The 19,233-nt window shown below is 39.8% G+C and overlaps 1 protein-coding gene across 1 annotated transcript; it reads left to right on the top strand.

Annotated features, from left to right (window-relative positions):
- The first annotated feature begins 1,536 nt into the window (after window positions 1–1,536).
- Window positions 1,537–18,837, top strand: LOC148066468 (uncharacterized). Its single transcript, XM_087806907.1, is given in 31 exon segments — window positions 1,537–1,638; window positions 1,696–1,943; window positions 2,012–2,160; window positions 3,195–3,323; window positions 3,462–3,623; window positions 3,686–3,809; window positions 4,279–4,412; window positions 4,793–4,952; window positions 5,029–5,132; window positions 6,077–6,180; window positions 6,535–6,661; window positions 6,711–6,738; window positions 6,846–7,132; window positions 7,174–7,466; window positions 8,144–8,387; window positions 8,446–8,516; window positions 8,855–9,040; window positions 11,529–11,776; window positions 11,848–11,996; window positions 12,410–12,535; window positions 12,593–12,950; window positions 13,014–13,138; window positions 13,364–13,523; window positions 13,593–13,696; window positions 13,771–13,839; window positions 14,484–14,642; window positions 14,723–14,828; window positions 15,092–15,225; window positions 15,544–15,703; window positions 15,780–15,883; window positions 18,673–18,837. Coding segments are annotated over 31 exon segments (4,755 nt in total). The 5' UTR covers window positions 1,537–1,545; the 3' UTR covers window positions 18,783–18,837.
- Window positions 18,838–19,233: the final 396 nt, after the last annotated feature.

The raw sequence follows: 19,233 nt of genomic DNA, 5'->3' as shown, positions 1-19,233 counted from the left end.
AATCTGGTGCAGCCATTTTTTTAATGTAACTACACATTGTCCTTTTAAATTAAATTAATTTAAAAAAAAATAAAGTAGATTAATGTTCATGATGATGAGGGGACCTACAGAGAGGGCAATGTTTAAGATAAGGAACATCAATTATGGATATCAACAATTATTCAGAGACTTCAGAGATATATGTCAAACTAATGTTGAAGGAAAGGAATTTGATAGGAGATTTTGGTGAAGGAATAAAAAACAAAGATAAGAAGGATACAAAAATCAAAAGACAATATTGAAAACATTGACTGCTAAAAGAGTTTGGCCTCTTGAGTCATTGAGTTTTAAGACCACTAATGTTAACATTCATGCAACTTTAACGTATTTCTGTCTCTTCAGTATAAAGTCCGAGACGTGGAATATCACGTGGAATTTTACCTTCAGCCATGTGTTATCCTGTATTTGACAGAATAATGACTGCTCCTCAAAGTATTTAACATCATAAGTGCACCCGGATGTGTCATCACAATGACAAATGTTGGACGTTCCACAACCTCTATTTTGTCCTTGGAACTACTCTGATTTATGGACTCGGGTAATGCAGTCACATAGAGAATAAATAAATAAATAAAAGGCACTTGTGTTTTGACGCAGGAGCCGCTCTTCTGTGTCGGACAAGAACAAACATGCCGAAACATCATTTGGAATTACCTGAAGTGACGGTCGCCTGGAGGCTTCGTTTCGTTGTATCATGCGTCATGACAGATATCCTTAAAAAAATTGTTTCCTGAGGTGATCAAAGATATTTGAATAGTAAAACAAAATAACTAGGTAAAGTAGTTACTGAAGGGTGCCAGAGGTGGTTCAGAAACTTGGATCACTCACTGAAAAATGTTTGTTTTCCAAACATGCCAGAATAAGTGATACTTTTGTGTAAATCAACATTTCCTTTATTGACATTGAGACATAAATCCTCCTGTTGCACTATTTTTCTTTCACTAGTTGCTTTTATATGAATATTTTACCACGTTATTGACATCACTTACAGTTATTACAACTGTAATGAATTAAATGTATCTTGGACGAGAGTCTTGTTAAGAATGACCCAATAACTTCCTGTCTCTATTTACATTGTTATATTATTTTTCACATTAAGAGAATCTAAACACTCTGGTACAAGGAAAAACTTTTCCATAAGTTACATTATATTATTCTGGTTCTTGGATAACCCCAGCTGCATCATCTAGCTGATGCTAGAATAAGATTTCCTAGCCACAAATATAGAAAGTGTCTTGTAACTCTTCTTATAATTTTCTTATAAATCCTAAATACTGTGTAGACACATGCTTCACATCTTCATGCATCAATCAACATCATTTTAATTTATTTAACTTTTTGGGGGGACTTCAGAATGAGTCATCCCACCTGGACAACCTGAAATGGAAAGACTTCCATGGGAGGATGTTGCTCAACATGCCCACTCCCCCGCCAGACCTTTGCGACAGCCTATAAAAGAGCTGCCTCAGCACTGAACAACAAGACATACTGAAGATCAGCACGACCATGACAACATTGTGGTTCCTCTTGAGCCTGGCTGTGGCTGTTTCCGCTGCTCCACTGTCAGAAGTCCCTGTGCAGGATGAGGATTTAGCACAGGTGAGTTGACTTCACTGTTGTTCCAAGGATCATGTTTACTTGTGACTCCCTCCACAGAGCTACCTGAAGAGCTTCTTCAACCTGACGGAGGAGAGAGGTCCTGGATCCAGACGTGGGATCAGCGTGCTCAGCAGGAAGCTGAGTGAGATGCAGAGATTCTTTGGTCTGCAGATCACCGGAACGTTGGACGTTGACACCGTGGTGATGATGAAAAAGGCCCGCTGTGGCGTTCCTGACGGTCCCATCGCACGCTTTTCCACATTTGGGAATGACCTTAAGTGGCAAAAAAACAGCTTGACATACAGGTGAGGGATCAGAACATGGAGATATTGTGGAATACATGTTGAATATTAAGATATTCCCTCTCTTGAAGGATCGTCAACTACACACCAGACATGGCCCAGGCTGAGGTGGACAGCTCCATCGACAAGGCTCTTAAGGTTTGGTCCAAAGTCACTCCTCTGGTCTTCACCAGGATCTACAGCGGGACCGCTGACATCATGATTTCATTCGGTAGTCGATGTAAGTACAACTTTTTCTGATGATAACAAGTTTGATTGACGCAGATGTTTATAGAAGAAATAAACCTCTTTTGATGTTTATGTTGTTTTTAAGAATGTTTAGAGATGTGTAAAGATGTTTATAGTAATTCACAATGGTAGTTGTTAAAATAATTATGTTTCATTATTATTATTATTATTATACAGGGCCAAATTCAAGTTATTTTATTTGGCCCGCAAAAATGTATGTTACCGAAAGTAGAGCTCACCTACAAAAAAATGTATGTGAGTTTTACCTTCTTTTCTCGTATCAATAATATTGTAGTTTTCTTGTAAATGGCTTAATTCTTACTATTAATGATAAATAAAAGCAAAAAAACCCCATAAAAATAAAATGATGTTTTTTTTAGATCAGTATAAAATAAATCCAAATATACCAATTAAATATTTCTAAACCATTCTTTAAAAATGTATGGTTTTTTAATATGTACAAGGGAAGAAAAAAGCAACAAAAAGTTCCAATCACATAACTTGAAAGAAGTTGTATTTAAGTTAATACAGAAACAAATACAAAAATAATCTACAAAAAATAAAATGTTCTTCTCGTATTAGTTGTACTCATGATTGGCATAAATACAGTTTAAGGGCCACATGTTAAGGCTACATTAGCAAAGCTACACAGTCTTGTTAGTCAGAATAAAGATCCAACTGAGACCATCCATCACTTAAATTAGCCCCTGCTGTGTGTTCCTATCTTGTTTTGATCTTTATCTTGAAAAGATGAAGACAGGAGGGGTTTGAACATCCTGCTGAACATACTTATATGACATTAATCCCTGATGGACTGATGACAGATGATGGAAATGTTCGTTATATAATGTATCTTCAGCGGCATGACGACAATTGCAGTACCGAGGGCGTGTCCTGGCTCGCAGAGGTCCGAAATGTTGTTTATAGTCCTGAAAACACGTCTGGACAAGTTGGAAAATGTATGAGTCGTGCATGTATTCAGGAACCATTCGAGATGTTATGCAATTATACTGTTTGCTTTGACAGCACATGGTGATTACTACCCCTTCGATGGCCGCGATGGAACCCTCGCCCACGCCTTCGCCCCGGGCTTTGGAATCGGAGGAGATGCTCACTTTGACGAGGATGAACGATTCACTTTCAAGTCTGACCAAGGTTAGTTCCATCATGAAATATCATGAATTCAACCTAGACAACTCTTTATATTCATATTCCCATTCACTGATGGGGATCTTTTGGCCCCCAGTGGCTCCTCAGATTTTTACCAAAAAGTAACATTGTCTTGACTTTCAGGCTACGTTCTCTTCATGGTGGCTGCCCATGAGTTCGGCCACTCCTTGGGCTTGTCTCACTCCGATGACCCGGGCGCACTCATGTACCCTGTGTACTCATTCCGTAATCCAGACACCTTCGTTCTTCCCCGGGATGATGTCAACGGAATCCAGTCCCTCTACGGTGAGAACCCCTCGAAGACCTTGTTTGGAAAACCTGACTAACTTCTGACTTTTGACTTCCAGGCGTAAATCCTGTCAAAGATCCTGCTGAAGTTCCTCCACCAACTACCCCAGACGCCTGCGACTCCACCATGGTCCTGGATGCTGTAGCCACGCTCAGAGGAGAGATGCTCTTCTTCAAAGACAGGTACGAATGTGAGGGTGAAGTGTCTCAATCCAAATTTTGAAGCTGTCGTTTCACCAAAAATATATTTAAGGCTGACATTTGAGATGTTTTGGTGCATCTTTATCCTTCTTTTAACCAGCTCAGATGGTAGAGTGGTTGCCTGCAGTCCAAGAGGTTGCAGGTTGAATCCCATCTCCAGACAAGCTTGTGTCGTTGTGTCCCTGAGCAAGACACTTTACCCATATTGCTCCTGATGGCAGACTTGGCATGGGTGTGCAGCCTACTCCCATCAGTATGTGTGAATGGCTGTGAAAAGCGCTTTGTGACCCTGGTCTAGAAAGGCGCTATATAAATAGAGATTATTATTATTATAAACTATCAAAGATACAGTCAAGTTAGTCTTTCTTTGGGTTGAGCTTTTTTCTTTGAGATTTCTGCATTGAGTGGGCAAAAAATTAATATCACTCTGATACAATCTGCATTCTTCTAGCTTCTTCTGGCGTAGCTACCCTCAGAGCAACACGCCTCAGCAGAGTCTCATCACGAACTTCTGGCCCAGTGCTCCGAGCAACATCGATGCCGCCTACGAAAGCAAATATTCAGACCGACTGTACATCTTCAAAGGTATCATTCTTTGATTCTCAATAGAAGAATAAATCATCATAGAATATTTGCCCAAGTGTCCATAACATGAAGTATGAGAATGATTGTGAAGATCCTTAATTATACCTGTGTTGGTCCTCCTCTATCAAACACTCACCAAGCAAGTTTTTTTTTTCAACATACATATAGTTACTTTTTTTTTAAACTCTCTTTATAATTATTTACATCAGTGCTTTGTTTCTTAGCTTATCTTTATAAGTCACAAAATCAATATTAAAATCACTCCTTTTGATTTGAGCAAACCTTCCCACAGGCCACTTAAAATGACTTGACAACAGGATTTGGTCATGAGTTTCACACATTGTTTAAATGGTCTAATTATTGTTATTGTTGTTGCACAGGTCGTAGGGTCTGGGCTTACTCAGGCTACACTCCTGTACGGGGCTATCCTAAAAAACTTACCAGCTTTGGTCTTCCGAGGAATGTCAAGAAAATCAACGCTGCTCTCTACGACGTTGAATCTGGAAAGACCTTGTTCATTGTAGGGAACCACATCTACAGGTGAGCTGAATCCACTGGACGATATGTCACTGACTCATCCCTTAAATTAAATCATGCTCTTTGTGTCCTGTCATAGTTACAATGAGGCCAGAAGGACGATGTATACGGGAAACCCACAAAGCGTTGACTCTTTCTTCCACGGATTGATCAACCCAGTGTCTGCAGCGTTCCAATACAGAGGTGAGTGTTTATTTTAAGTCTTTACTGCATTAAAATATATAAACATACTTTAATGACACAAAGGAAACTAAGGAGACATATTATTTTCTTTGACTGTTGTAAGGGGCAAAGAAAATAAAAATATATCTTTAATATGATGTGGGAGAAAAAAACTAACAATCAACTAATGATTTGAGTCTGTTAAAATAGATATTGGACTTCTCATCAGTATGTGTCTGTTTGTACTCTTCTTTCAAATAAATATTTATATTAGAAAATGTGCTTAAGCCCCGCCCACTGAAAACAATTTTTTGGGAGGTGAAATATTTTTTACCATAACCACACTCACTCTGCTGTGATTGGTCAAACAAGGTTTGTCAACACACTTCATCAATTACTGAAGTCTCTACCTCAAAGGGACTTGTTGTATAAACAAAGCGGGCGTGATCATAGCTGGATGGAGGAGGAGCGAAGCCATAATTAAATCATTATGGACTCCGCTCTTTTAACCTCTCATTTGCAGAGAGTTTAGATGGGGTTGACCTTTATAAAGTAACAACTTCAAAACGTACTGCATGTTGGAGAGCAAGACTTAAACATTTGAAAAATGAGAGTGACTCAGGAGAGTTGGGTTTTCACATTTGTTGCCCTTACGTTAAAATAAAATTTTCTTAAAAATATATTGAGGGGGAAAGAATGAGAACAGTGCCTTAAAAAAAATCACTTCTGTTGATTGTATTGAAGTAGGAACAAGACACAACCAAATCAATTACTTCAAACATTCCAACATGATTAATTTTATTCACTTTAACCTACCAAGGTCCATAGAAAATAAAGTCAAAGCGCCAAACAAGGCCCCTAGGCTTGTGGATTCCTGGACATATGGTTGTGGTGCTGTGGTGCATTATTGTGTGGTGTACTACTTGACCTCCCCAAAAACCTGCATAAATATTTTTTATTTCCAGGTTTTAGCTACATCTACAACGGACCATACATGTTTGAGTACAGCCTGCGCTCCAAGAGACTGTTCCGGGTTCTGAGGAACAGCTACTTCCTGCGCTGCACTAACTTCTAGACAAACCAGAGAGGTTTATTAGAGTGGATGTACTCTCGGATAAGGATGATTGTATATTACACTTTAAAATATTTACACAAAAAATATTACTTTGAAAGCATGTCTGCAATGCATATTTTATTTTTGTATTAAACTTGTAATGTTTGTAATGAATGTAATAAATGTTTTTGTATGAAAAGAAAATGATAAGCTGTTTGAATGTTTATTTTTATCTATTCTATCTATTGGACAGTTATTGTTGGCAAATTAATAATTGAATACTTAATATATCCATGTATGACTATCATCTGATACCACCAAGAGGGAGAAGAGAAATCTGCACATGCCTATGGGTCCGTGCCACACTAGCGCATAGCTTATGCTCTGCAATTCTTCTACATCCCAGACAACATCAGGACCAATATCATGAACTACTTCCAGGATATCAATATGCTTTGCACTGAAGAAAGTGATCACTGGCTGGCAACAACTGGAAGTAGGGATTGCAATGGTATTCTCCATTTCCCCCATACTATTTGTGTCAGCGTTTGAGGTCATCCTGATTGGTGCAAGGCAAGTGGGGGAGGAGTCCTACTACCGGCAGGCCAAAGGCTCCAGCACCTAAAGAGCTATATGGATGACATCACATCTATACTACACACTGGCCCATGCAAATCCAGGCTGCTAAAGAGGCTGGACGAGTTGATCACCTGGGCCAGGATGAAGTTCAAGCCACAAAAGTCAAGGAGCATCTCATTGCGGAAGGGGAAGAGATACGACAGAGTCACCTTCACCATCGGCATCCCCAACATTGTGGATCAGCCCATCAGAAGCCTAGGAAGACTTTATACATCTGGTCTCTTAGACAAAGAGATGGGGAGAACCATCCTTCAACATCTATCAGAGGGGCTCTCCAAGATCGTCTCAAGCCATAGAAGCATAAAGTCTTGTGTTACCACTTCACCTTGTACCCAAGGGGTAACCTGTTTCCCCTGAATCTGTGCAAAGTCACCTCATCAGCCATAAACCGAATGGAGGCAAGAGGCAACACCTTCATCCGCAAATGCCTCGGTTTGCCACGGTGCTTCTCAGCAGCTGGCCTGTACGGATGGAACTCACTCCAGCTACCATTGAAATCCATCACCCTGGACTACAGACAGGAGAAGGCAAGGCTTCTGATGGAGTTAAAGGACTCATCTGACAGGGCAGTTACTGATGCAGACGCCAGAGTGGAGACTGGAAGAAAATGGAGAGCCAAGGAGGAAGTGCAGAAGGTGATGGAAAGGCTGCAACATCAAGAGGTATGGGCATGGTCAAGAGAGGGAGGGCAGGCCTCGGATGGAGCAACCCACCACTACAATTGTCCAAGGCAAGCAAAAAAGAGAGGAAAGATCTTGTTGTTGCAGAGGTCACACAACTTGAATAGAAGGAGCTCAGGGGGAAGTCTGTGGCACAAGGGAAGAATGGGCGGTGGACAACCTGGGAAGGTGTCACGAGCCGAGTAGTCAACTGGGCAATTTTTTGGAAACTGCTCGGCTCAGTTTCCTCATTAGGGCAACATACGACAACCTTCCGAGCCCTGAAATCCTCAACCAATAGCTTTGGACATAGCAATGTTGTGCCGCAAGCGGGACCAGCATTCTATGTGGGGCTGCAAAACAGCACTGACACAAGGTCGGTTCAGATGGCGGCACGACAAAGTGCTCAGGAAGCTGGCAGAGGTACTGGAGAATATTCGACAGGAGGCAAAAAAAACTCTATCAGAGAGCCAAGGCAGGAACATCTTATTCAGGCAGGGGAACCTGCAATGCAGACCAGCAAGAGACCACCCGCCAAGCTATTAACACGATGAGCGGCATGGAAGTTGGACGTTGACCTAGGTAGGCAGCTCCAACTCCCACAAGAGATCTACAGCACTACTTTAAGACCAGCCTTGAGATCAGCAATACTGATTGAGTTAACAGTTCCATGGGAGGAGGGACTGGAAGCTACCTATGAAAGGAAGAAGGCAAAGTATGCAGACCTGGTTGCAGAATACAGGGAAAATGGTTGGAGTACGAGGCTGTACCCGATTGAGGTGGAGGCAAGAGGCATCATGGGCAGATCAACATCGCACCTGCTCAAAGACCTGGGACATTGTGGAACCAAACTGGGAAGCTCCACCAAAGAGCTCTCTGAGGAATCTAAAAAAAAAGGAAGCCACTGCCTCTGGCTGAAAATGCGTGACAAAGTTTGGGGAGCACATGGCATCTAACTGGGTTTTTTGCAAAAAACCTAAAGGTATGCGGTCAGGCTTCCGCCTGGTTCAGGAAAAGGAAGCCCTTGCCATGCACAGTCCACCACCGTTGGAGGTGCGTCAGACTTCAGGCCCAGCAGGAAGACCACCGTCCTGTAATATGTAATGATAAATTGTATAAAAGTTCTGCATGAAGAAATAATATGTGATCATTGAGTTTCTTCAGCATGCACAAGACAAACATTGATTTTTTTTCCTCAAATATCTCAACCAAAATATGTTGCTATCCCCCCCCCCCCCCCTCATGCAAGCCCACTCTGAACCATCATGTTGAGAAAAAAACAATTCTGGCTCTGGTGGGCCTGTTCAGACATTTACTGGAATGTTTAATTGCCTGGTCATGCGTCATTCCGTACAGTTTTTCTAAAACGTTAAACCAAGATTCTGCAATAAACCGTGGACTGTTCAGCTGAGATGAAGAGTTGTTTTATTAGAACTAAAATGTGGTTCTTCGTTACGATTTTTCTTGCTGTTGATGTCGGTCAAGCAGCACCGACCACTGCTTCTCCTGAACTAGAAGAACCCACAGAGCTCATCAACACCACCACTTTCTCGCAGGAGGACATCTTAAAAGCCCAGGTAACTTCTAATTTATCTTTTATTTAACATTGATTTAATTTTTTTGCTTCTTGAACTGAAATTGACATGAAAGTGTCTATTCGGTTTTAATTAAATATACAGTATTTAAAGAATAATATTTATATAACAATGTTTAAACAGAACCAAACCATGTATAGAAAAAATGTTTTAGTTTAGTTTAGAAGCAGTTTCTTAGATGAATATTGGCATATATTTATTCTTCTGTCATGAGCTGAACAACTGTTAAATAACCATCAGCCTCAAACAGAGAATTTCCCCGCTCTGCTAAACAGCTGCTTGCTGATGCAATTCTACAGTAAATCAAAGATTGAAAAATAAACAACAAATGAGCAGATTAGATGTGTATCCAATAAACCACCAAACCAATCAAAAGTTTTTTTTCTTAACTAAAAGGAAAATCATATACATGCAGTATATATAAGAAATATGTAAACTTTAAACTACATCTATATATTAAAAAACTTTAAAAGGCCAAGACAACACAGTGACAAACACAGCAGCCCCAAGAGAATTAAGAAAAAGCCTGTACAAATAAAAAGGTCTTAAGGTTTTAGGTTTTAGGTTTTTAGGTTTAGGTCTTATGTCAGTAGACTCCATCAGAGAGAGAGGAAGGTCGTTCCAAATTTAGGAGCAACAGCATGGAAGGATTTCTCTCCTCTGGTCCTGAACCGTGTGCGCGGAACCATAAGTAGATTCTGATCCACAGACCTAAGAGCCCGAGCTGGGGTGTAAGGCTGGATCAGATCACTGATGTAAGGAGGAGCCTGACCATGAATAGCTCTGAAAGTAAGAACCAACATTTTAAAATTGATCCTGAAAGAAACTGGCAACCAGTGAAGAGATTTAGAGATCGGGGAAATGTGAGTTCTTCTACTAGAGCGGGTCAGAATTCTCGCTGCAGAGTTTTGTATTAACTTCTTGTTTAGACCAAAGAAGTAAACTGTTGTACTAGTCTAAATGAGAAGACACAAATGCATGGATTATAAACTCCAGATCATGTTGGGACTATTTTCCAGAGTTTAGAGATGTTCTTCAGTTGATCAGTTGGTCAGTTTTTTGCAATGTTGTACTAGAGACATGTCTTTGTCAAATACACCAGGTTTCTCAGGCTCAGTTTGACGGACTGGCCTAAGTCACCTGACTTAATAAACTTAAAAACTTCATACTGACTCAATCCTGGAATTTGTCAAAGGCTGAGGACAGGTCTAAGAGAACCAGAACACTGCATTACCCGAGTCAGCCGACATCATGATGTCATTGGTGTTAGATTAAAATAGTTAGTTACACTATATGTATACACCATACTTAAATTAACGATAAAAGATAATCAAAATATAAAGTATAAATAACTCGCTTCATCTAAGAGTGTAAACGTTTGAATACACATTCACAATCAACATTCCACTCAGACTGATTCATTGTTTCAAGAACTTGGAACAGAATTAGAGATTCACACCGGTTATTTTTCTGCCCTTTCACACCTTGGGTCGTGGATCAAAGAACGAAGCGGGACACATCCGGGAAGGGGGGGACTAGGAGAATGAACCCCCACCCAAGAACATTTGAATGATTAGAAAAGGAAACAAATTAGGAAGTACTCTCCACGGGTGACCGTGGCACAGGGAGCTTGAAGGAATAATTTGGCGATAGGGGGAGGACAACCCGGCCCGGAAATTTGCCTTAAATATAGCAATGTTTCTACAGTTCGAGACCTTTTCTCCAGGGGCTATTGACCTGTACAGTCGCTGGGAGGAAGTGCTCCCGATCGATCGTAAAGCTTGTATTTTGTTTGACTTGAAGCGGCGAATAAACAACCCTAGACACACTCTCAATGGACCATCTTTCTCCACAAAGCGAAGGATTAAGACAAGAAAGATAAACAATCCAGAGTGTGTAAGGGGTCGTATATTTGCCGCTTCAAGTCAAAGAAAATACAAGCTTTCAATTACGATCAAAACGGACCCAAAATCTCCCAGCGACTGTACAGATCAATAGCCCCGGGCAGACTGGTCCCGAGCTATATTTAAGTCAAATTTCCCGTCCGGGAGGTCGTCTCTTTCCGGCCAAATTGTTCTTTCAAGAGAGACCAAGAGAGACATCCTAATTTGTCTTCCTGTAATCTAATTATTCAAATGTTCTCGAGTGGGAATTATCTTTTCTTCCCTCTTTAGCCCCCCTTTCCCGGGTATGTCTTGCTTTGTTCTTTGATGTACAATTTAAGCTGTGATTTGCAGATAAACAGATGTTTGAATTTACCGGTGTATCTCTAATTCTGTTTCAAGCTTGCCCTGAAACAGTGTGAATCAGTCTGGAGTGAAATGTTGATTGTAAATGTATAGTCAAATGTTCCCGCTTTTTAGATAAAGCGAGTAATTTGATAGTTTGATTATCTTTTAGCATTAATTTAAGTATGGCGTATACGTATATAATCATTTGAATCAATCAAAAACTTGAATCTTTCCTGCAGGAATATCTGTCAAGTTATTTTTCTGAAGTGGGCGTGGCTGCTCCCAACAGTACCTGGAACAGCTCTCTCGATGCATTTGACGAGACTCTTAAAAAAATGCAAGAGTTTTTCGGGCTGGAGGTGACCGGAGAGTTGGACTCAAATACCCTACAAGTGATGGATCGTCCGCGCTGTGGCTTCAATGATGTCACCAGATACAGTAACTTTGATAACCAGCCCATGTGGGACAAGTCCGTGGTCACGTACAGGTGTTTGACTTGACGGAATGTGTAAATTATCCAACACTTTTCTCTGGTTTTTAAAAATGTATCTGTGACAGAATCACTAATTACACCCCAGACTTGAGCCCGAGTGAGGTCGATGCCACCATAGCCAAGGCTCTGAGAGTCTACAGAGATGTCATACCACTGGAATTTAAGCAGATATTCACCGGCACCGCTGACATCATGATCATATTCCAGGCTGAAGGTAAACCCTTGATCAACCATTCACAAAACCTTTTCTTAGTCAATGTTGTTCATGTCGGCAGCTAATGTAAGAATGTCAATGGTGGTAACTTCAATGAGCCATTTGAAAATATTTTAATGTATTGAAGTATATTTTATTGTCTTGTTTAATCAGTATACATTAAAAAAGAATTGCCTGGATACTTTCACTTTTTTTAAGTGTGTTAACCCTAGTGTTATCTCTGGGTCAAGGTGACCGGATGGTCATATGTATTTTGTTCACCTTGACCCAAAGACACCAAAGACAACTAATGGGATACCACAAACACATTTGTTTTCGGGCCTTCGGGTCACCTTGACCAGGAGATAACACAAGATTTGAAATGTTTTCATTCAAATATGATTGAAAGACTAATTAAACATACTTAAAACTAGACCATGGAGATTTTGCACCGTTTGACGGTTCAAACGGCGTCCTGGCTCATGCCTTCTCTCCTGGGGAAGGGAGAGGCGGGGACACCCACTTTGACGAAGATGAAAACTGGAGCATCGACACACCAGGTGAGGGTTTGTCCCTCAAACAAGACAACTCATTAACAATAGTTTGGATGTTTCCAGAGGCCAACCTGTTTTTAGTAGCAGCTCATGAGTTCGGCCACGCCCTCGGTTTAGCTCACTCCAAGAACCCAGCGGCTCTGATGTTTCCTACTTACCAGTATGTGAACACGGAGGGATACAAGCTGCCTCATGGCGACAAAAAGGAAATACAAGCCATTTATGGTAGTACTCTATGTAAAGATAATACACTGTATGAAAAATGATAAGTAAAAATGCCATTTTCTTCAACAGGAAACAGACTTAAACAACCCAAAACAGCAGCACCAACATCTCGTCCTGCTGTTGACAGATGTAGCCTGACTCTCTCTTTTGATGCAGTCACTTCTATACGGACAAACCTATACTTCTTCAAAGACAAGTCAGTGACTTATTTTTTCAAATCCTCCTGACTTCGGTTCAACCAGGTATGTTGTATGTACAGGTATGTTTGGCGGAAGAGCAGTGACTCGGACGGCATCTCAAGAAAGAAAATTAGATCCGTCTGGTCTGGGATAAACAGAGTTGATGCTGCCTACACATACGACAGCTCTGTTTACTTCTTTGAAGGTGAGAAAGATAAGAACATTCTATGAGATAAGATGCTTAACATTTTGACCCCAAAGACAAAGAAAATCCAAGTCAAAGTACTTTGAAAGACTGTACAGGAATTCAGCTCTTGGTTAGCTTGTGTACCAATCATCGTGACCAAAATTACCTAAAACTGCCATTCTGCTTTACAAGCAGCACATTCATTGAACTCATTTTAAATAACTGTTCAACATCTCATCATAGGAAATCGCTATTGGAAGTTGATTGGGAAATCCATCCTTCCTGGTTACCCAAAACCTCTCAGAGAATTTGGATTCCCCGCCTCCGTGACGAAGATTGACGCGGCTGTCCATGTTTCTTTTGTGGGAAAAACTCTTTTCTTTGTGAGAAATCGATTCTGGAGGTGGGTTTTCTGATCCTATTGTTGTATTAAGATACATTGTGTTGGTAACTGTTTATGATGATAATGCAGCTACAATGAAAGAAGAGGCAGAATGGAGCAGGGGTACCCCAAGTTCATATTCAGGGACCTCCCTGGGATTGGCCTTAGGGTGGATGCTGCTGTCGAAGTTCGAGGTAGCTGCTGATACAAGTTAAAAATGTGGGTTTGGAGATGCAACAATTACATTTATTATGGTTTTGTCTTGAAGGTTACTTGTACTTTTCTACTGGATCAATACAAACGGAATACGACTACCAAAGAAGAAGAGCGCTCCGAAGTATTACCAACTATGAATGGATGGACTGTGAATAATCCATGTGTCCAAATAAAAAAACAACAAAAAAACTATAGTAATTGTACAGCAATAATAAGTAGGAAAACTAAATAAAAAACATGGCTTGACCAATAAGAAAAATAGTGAGAATAAAAAGCAAATGAAGGCTTACATAGACAATACACTACAAAGCAGTGATCTTCTAAAAACATTCTAAAGAAGAAAAAACTTTTGCTATATATGGAAAACTGTTTGATAACCTTGTACCTCAGAATTTAATTGAGAATTAACATCTGATGGGAAGGAGTTTAGGGAGATGAAGATTTGAAGATTTGTGTTGAATAAGAATTAACTCTTGAATCTTCTTTGATATAAGTTTTGAATAATAATAAAAAAAATGTCATAGATAGTAAAAATCTGAAGTCTCTGAAATGAAGGAGCAGATGAAGTGGTAATTGCCCAAACTATATTACAATACATCATAAGAATGAATTAAATTATAATAAACAGTTATGAGACAGTTTGTAAAATTCCAACAAAACATCATACATCATGAAAATGTAATTCATAGTAATTCATTAATATTAAATCAGACACACAGTACAATCCAAATGATGACATAAAAGTAACATTGTCTTGACTTTCAGGTTACGTTCTCTTCATGGTGGCTGCCCATGAGTTCGGCCACTCCTTGGGCTTGTCTCACTACGACGACCCAGGTGCACTCATGTACCCTGTGTACTTCCGAAATCTAGACACCTTTGTTCTTCCCTGGGATGATGTCAACGAAATCGAGTCCCTCTACGGTGAGAACCCCTTAAAGACCTTGCTTGGAAAACCTGACTAACTTCTGACTTTTAACTTCCGGGCGTAAATCCTGTCAAAGATCCTGCTGAAGTTCCTCCACCAACTTCCCCAGACGCCTGTGACTCCAATATGGTCCTGGATGCTGTAGCCACGCTCAGAGGAGAGATGCTCTTCTTCAAAGACAGGTACGAATGTGAGGGTGAAGTGTCTCAATCAACATACTAACATACATACAACAATACACCAAATATATATTTAAGGCTGACATTTGAGATGTTTTGGTGCATCTTTATCCTTCTCTTAAATGTTTATTCCGGAAGAAAAGTGGATAAACTATCAAAGATACAGTCAAGTTAGTCTTTCTTTGGGTTGAGCTTTTTTCTTTGATATTTCTGCATTGAGTGGGCAAAAAAGTAATATCACTCTGATACAATCTGCATTCTTCTAGCTTCTTCTGGCGTAGCTACCCTCAGAGCAACACGCCTCAGCAGAGTCTCATCACAAACTTCTGGGCCAACGCTCCGAGCAACATCGATGCCGCCTACGAAAGCAAATATTCAGACCGACTGTACATCTTCAAAGGTATCATTCATCATTTTCAATAGAAGAAGAAATGATCACATAATATTTGCCCAAGTGTCCTTAACATAAAGTATGAGAATGATTGTGAAGATCCTTAATTATACCTGTGTTTGTCCTCCTCTTTCAACATACATGTAGTTTTTTAAACTCTCTTTCTAATTGTTGTTGCTATGTTTCTTAGCTTATCTATATAATTCACGAAATCAATATGAAAATCAATCTCATTTATTTTACCAAACCTTCCCAGAGGCCACATAAAATGACATAAGTTTCGCACGTTGTTTAAATGTTCTAATTATTGTTATTGTTGCTGCACAGGTCGTAGGGTCTGGGCTTACTCAGGCTACACTCCCGTACAGGGCTATCCTAAAAAACTCACCAGCTTTGGTCTTCCGAGCAATGTCAATGAAATCAACGCTGCTCTCTACGACGTTGAATCTGGAAAGACTTTGTTCATTGTAGGGAACCACATCTACAGGTGAGCTGAATCCACTGGACGATATGTCACTGACTCATCCCTTGAACTAAATCATGCTCTTTGTGTCCTGTCATAGTTACAATGAGGCCAGAAGGACAATGGATACGGGAAACCCACAAAGCGTTGACTCTTTCTTCCACGGATTGATCAACCCAGTGTCTGCAGCGTTCCAATACAGAGGTGAGTGTTTATTTTAAAGTTCAAGTTCTTTTTATTGTCAAATATGCATGTATCGAGACATACAGAATCAATGAAATTGTGGTCCTCTCTAACCCACGATGCAAAACATGAATAGGATTGAAAGGACATTAATTAAGACATTCAAGAAATAAATAACCAACAAAATGAAATAAATAATCAATAATACTTAATTAATTAACTAAAACTAATCAGAATATCAACAAAAAAACAAAGTTAATGCAAAGGTAGTTCAAGCGGAGGTGAGAGTGATGGTAGGACAGGGAGGGAATTTAGTCTCCTGATAGCCTGGTGGAAGAAGCTGTCCTTTAACCTGCCGGTTCTGGCCTGAAGACTGCGCAGACTTCTGCCTGACAGCAGCAGGCTGAATCATTGAGAGGCACCATTGAGAGTATCCTCAATGGTGCCTATTTAAGTCTTCACTGAATTTAAAATATATTAACATACTTTAATGACAAAGCTAAGGAAACTAAGATGACATATTATTTCCTTTGACTGTTGTAAGGGGCAAAGGTAATAAAAATATATCTTTAATATGATGTGGAAAAAGAAACTCATTTAACGGTCAACTAATCTGTTGATTTGAGTCTGTGAAATAGATCTTGGACTGAATTTAATTTTAATTTTTAAATTAATTTAATTTAATTTAAATTAAATTGACACGATTAATTCTCTCGTGTCTCCTGCTCCTCAAATCACGCCTGACTTCTGTGAAGCTGAAATCAATGCATTGTTGAGATTTTTCATTGACGTATTTCAATTGATCAAAGAGAAAATCTCTCCCCCTTTGTTTGGAACCCCTGCTGTCTCTGAGCCCCTCTCATCCTCTTGGTCTTCCTTCACTGCTGTATCTTTGGGTGATATTTTGGCACTAGTGAACAAGATGAAAGCCTCCTCTTGCTCAGATGACGTCCTTCCTTGTAGGCTTTTTATCAAAGTATTTGATGTAATTGGCCTCTGGGTTACCAATATGGTGAACCTCTCCCTTTCCACAGGGGTTTTTCCCAATGCATTTAAACATGCCATTGTAGAGCCTCTGCTCAAAAAGCCAGGCTTAGACCCAACTGACCTCAGTAATTTCAGGCCTAAGCTCCCTTTCTTGTCCAAGATCTTGGAGAAGGTGGTGTCTGAGCAGCTGTCTTTGTTGTGTTTGTAGATCTGTCTGTTCTGGGTCCTTTATTGTCTTTGCTGTACTTGATTCCCCTCGGTAAAATCATTCAGAGATTTCCTGATGTTTCTTATCACATTTTTGCTGTTGACATCCAGCTCTACTGCTCTTTTGATCCAACTGAGCCCCAATGGCTGAACAGCTTATTCAATTGTTTGCTAGAAATCAAATAATGGCTGAGTAAAAACACTCTTCAACTAAATGTGGACAAAACTGAAACTCTGGTGATTGCTCCTGATGATAAGGTTCCAGGGTTGAGTCAGTACTTGGGTGACTTAGGTCAGTCTGTCAAACTGAGCCTGAGAAACCTGGGTGTTGTATTTGATAAAGACATGTCTTTTGTTCAACACTGCAGAAAACTGACCAGAAGCTGTTTCCTTCAACTGAGAAAAATCTCTAAACTTGTCGGAACATGATCTGGAGCTTGTAATCCATGCGTTTGTGTCTTCTCGCCTGGACTACTGCAACAGTTTATGTTCATGTCTTAACAAGAAGGAGCTGTCTTGCCTGCAGTTGATTCAGAACTCTGCAGCGAGAATTCTGACCCGCTCAAGTAGAAGAACTCACATTTCTCCGATCCTTAAAACTCTTCACTGGCTTCCAGTTTCTTTCAGGATCAGCTTTAAAATTCTGGTTCTTACTTTCAGAGCTATTCATGGTCAGGCTCCTCCTTACATCAGCTGTTGCTCCTAAGCTTTGGAACGATCTTCCTCTCTCTTTGCGCTTGATGGAGTCTACTGACTCCTTTAAGAAACAGCTTAAGACGTTTTTATTTGTACAGGCTTTTCCTTGATTTTCTGGAACTCCTTTTGTGTTATCAGTTTTATCTTGCCCTTTAAAGTATATACTTTATTGAATATTGTTTTGATTGTTTAAGCGCTTTGTGACCCTGGTCTGGAAAAGCGCTATACAAATAAAAATGACTTACTTACTTACTATTGTATCATCAGTATGTGTCTGTTTGTACAAAACTCTCTTTCATTTAAATATTTACATTAGAAAATGTGCTTAAGCCCCGCCCACCGAAAACACTTTTTGGGAGAGGAAATCTTGTTTACCATAACCACACTTACTCTGCTGTGATTGGTCAAACAACAAGGTTTGTCAACACACATCATCAATTACTGAAGTCTCCACCTCCAAAAGACTCGTTGTATAAACAAAGCGGGCGTGATCATAGCTGGCTGGAGGAGGAGTGAAGCCATTATTGAATCATTATGGACTCCGCTCTCGTAACCTCTCGTTCGACAAGATTTTAGACGTGCGTGAACTTAATAAAGTAATAACTTCAAAACTTACTGCATGTTGGAGAGGAAGACAACATTTAAAAGATGTGAGTTAGGAGAGTTGGGTTTTCACATTACTTTCCCTTATGTTGCCCTTTTTGTTGATTGTATTGAAGAAGGAACAAGACACAACCAAATCAGTTACTTGAAACATCCCAACATGATTAATTGTATTCGCTTTAACCTACCAAGGGCCATAGAAAATAAAGTAAAAGCGCCAAACAGGGCCCCTAGGCTTGTGGATTCCTGGACAATGGTTGTGGTTTGGTGTACTACTTGACCTCCCCAAAAACTCACATAAATATTTACATTTTCAGGTTTTACCTACATCTACAATGGACCGTTCATCTTCGAGTACAACCTGCGCTCCAAGATAGTGTTCCGGGTTCTGAGGAACAGCTACTTCCTGCACTGCAATAACTTCTAGACCAACCAGAGAGGTTTATGAGGATGAGGATGATTGTAGATTACACTTTAAAATATTAACACAACAAATATTACTTTGAAAGTATGTCTGCAGTGCGGATATTATTTTTGTATTAAACTTGTAATGTTTGTAATAATTATAATAAATGTTTTTGTATGAAAAGAAAATGATAAGCTGTTTCAATGTTTATTTTTTATCTATTTATCCAGAAGTCACTACTTTGGACAGTTATTGTTGGCAAATTAATTGTTTAATTGAATATTTAATAAATCCATGTGTGACTATCATCTGATAAATTGTATAAAAGTTCTGTAGGAAGAAATAATATGTGATCATTGAGTTGAGCACTGATGACGAATCTCATTTTAAAGACAGTTTTCTTCAGCATGCATGAGACAAACATTGATTTTTCTTTTCCCCAAATATCTCAACCAAAATATGTTTTTGTTAA

The sequence above is a fragment of the Callionymus lyra genome, chromosome 14 (assembly GCF_982586985.1).
Source record: "Callionymus lyra chromosome 14, fCalLyr1.hap1.1, whole genome shotgun sequence".
Lineage (NCBI taxonomy): Eukaryota > Metazoa > Chordata > Actinopteri > Syngnathiformes > Callionymidae > Callionymus > Callionymus lyra.
This window is presented reverse-complemented; position numbering and strand designations above follow the sequence as displayed.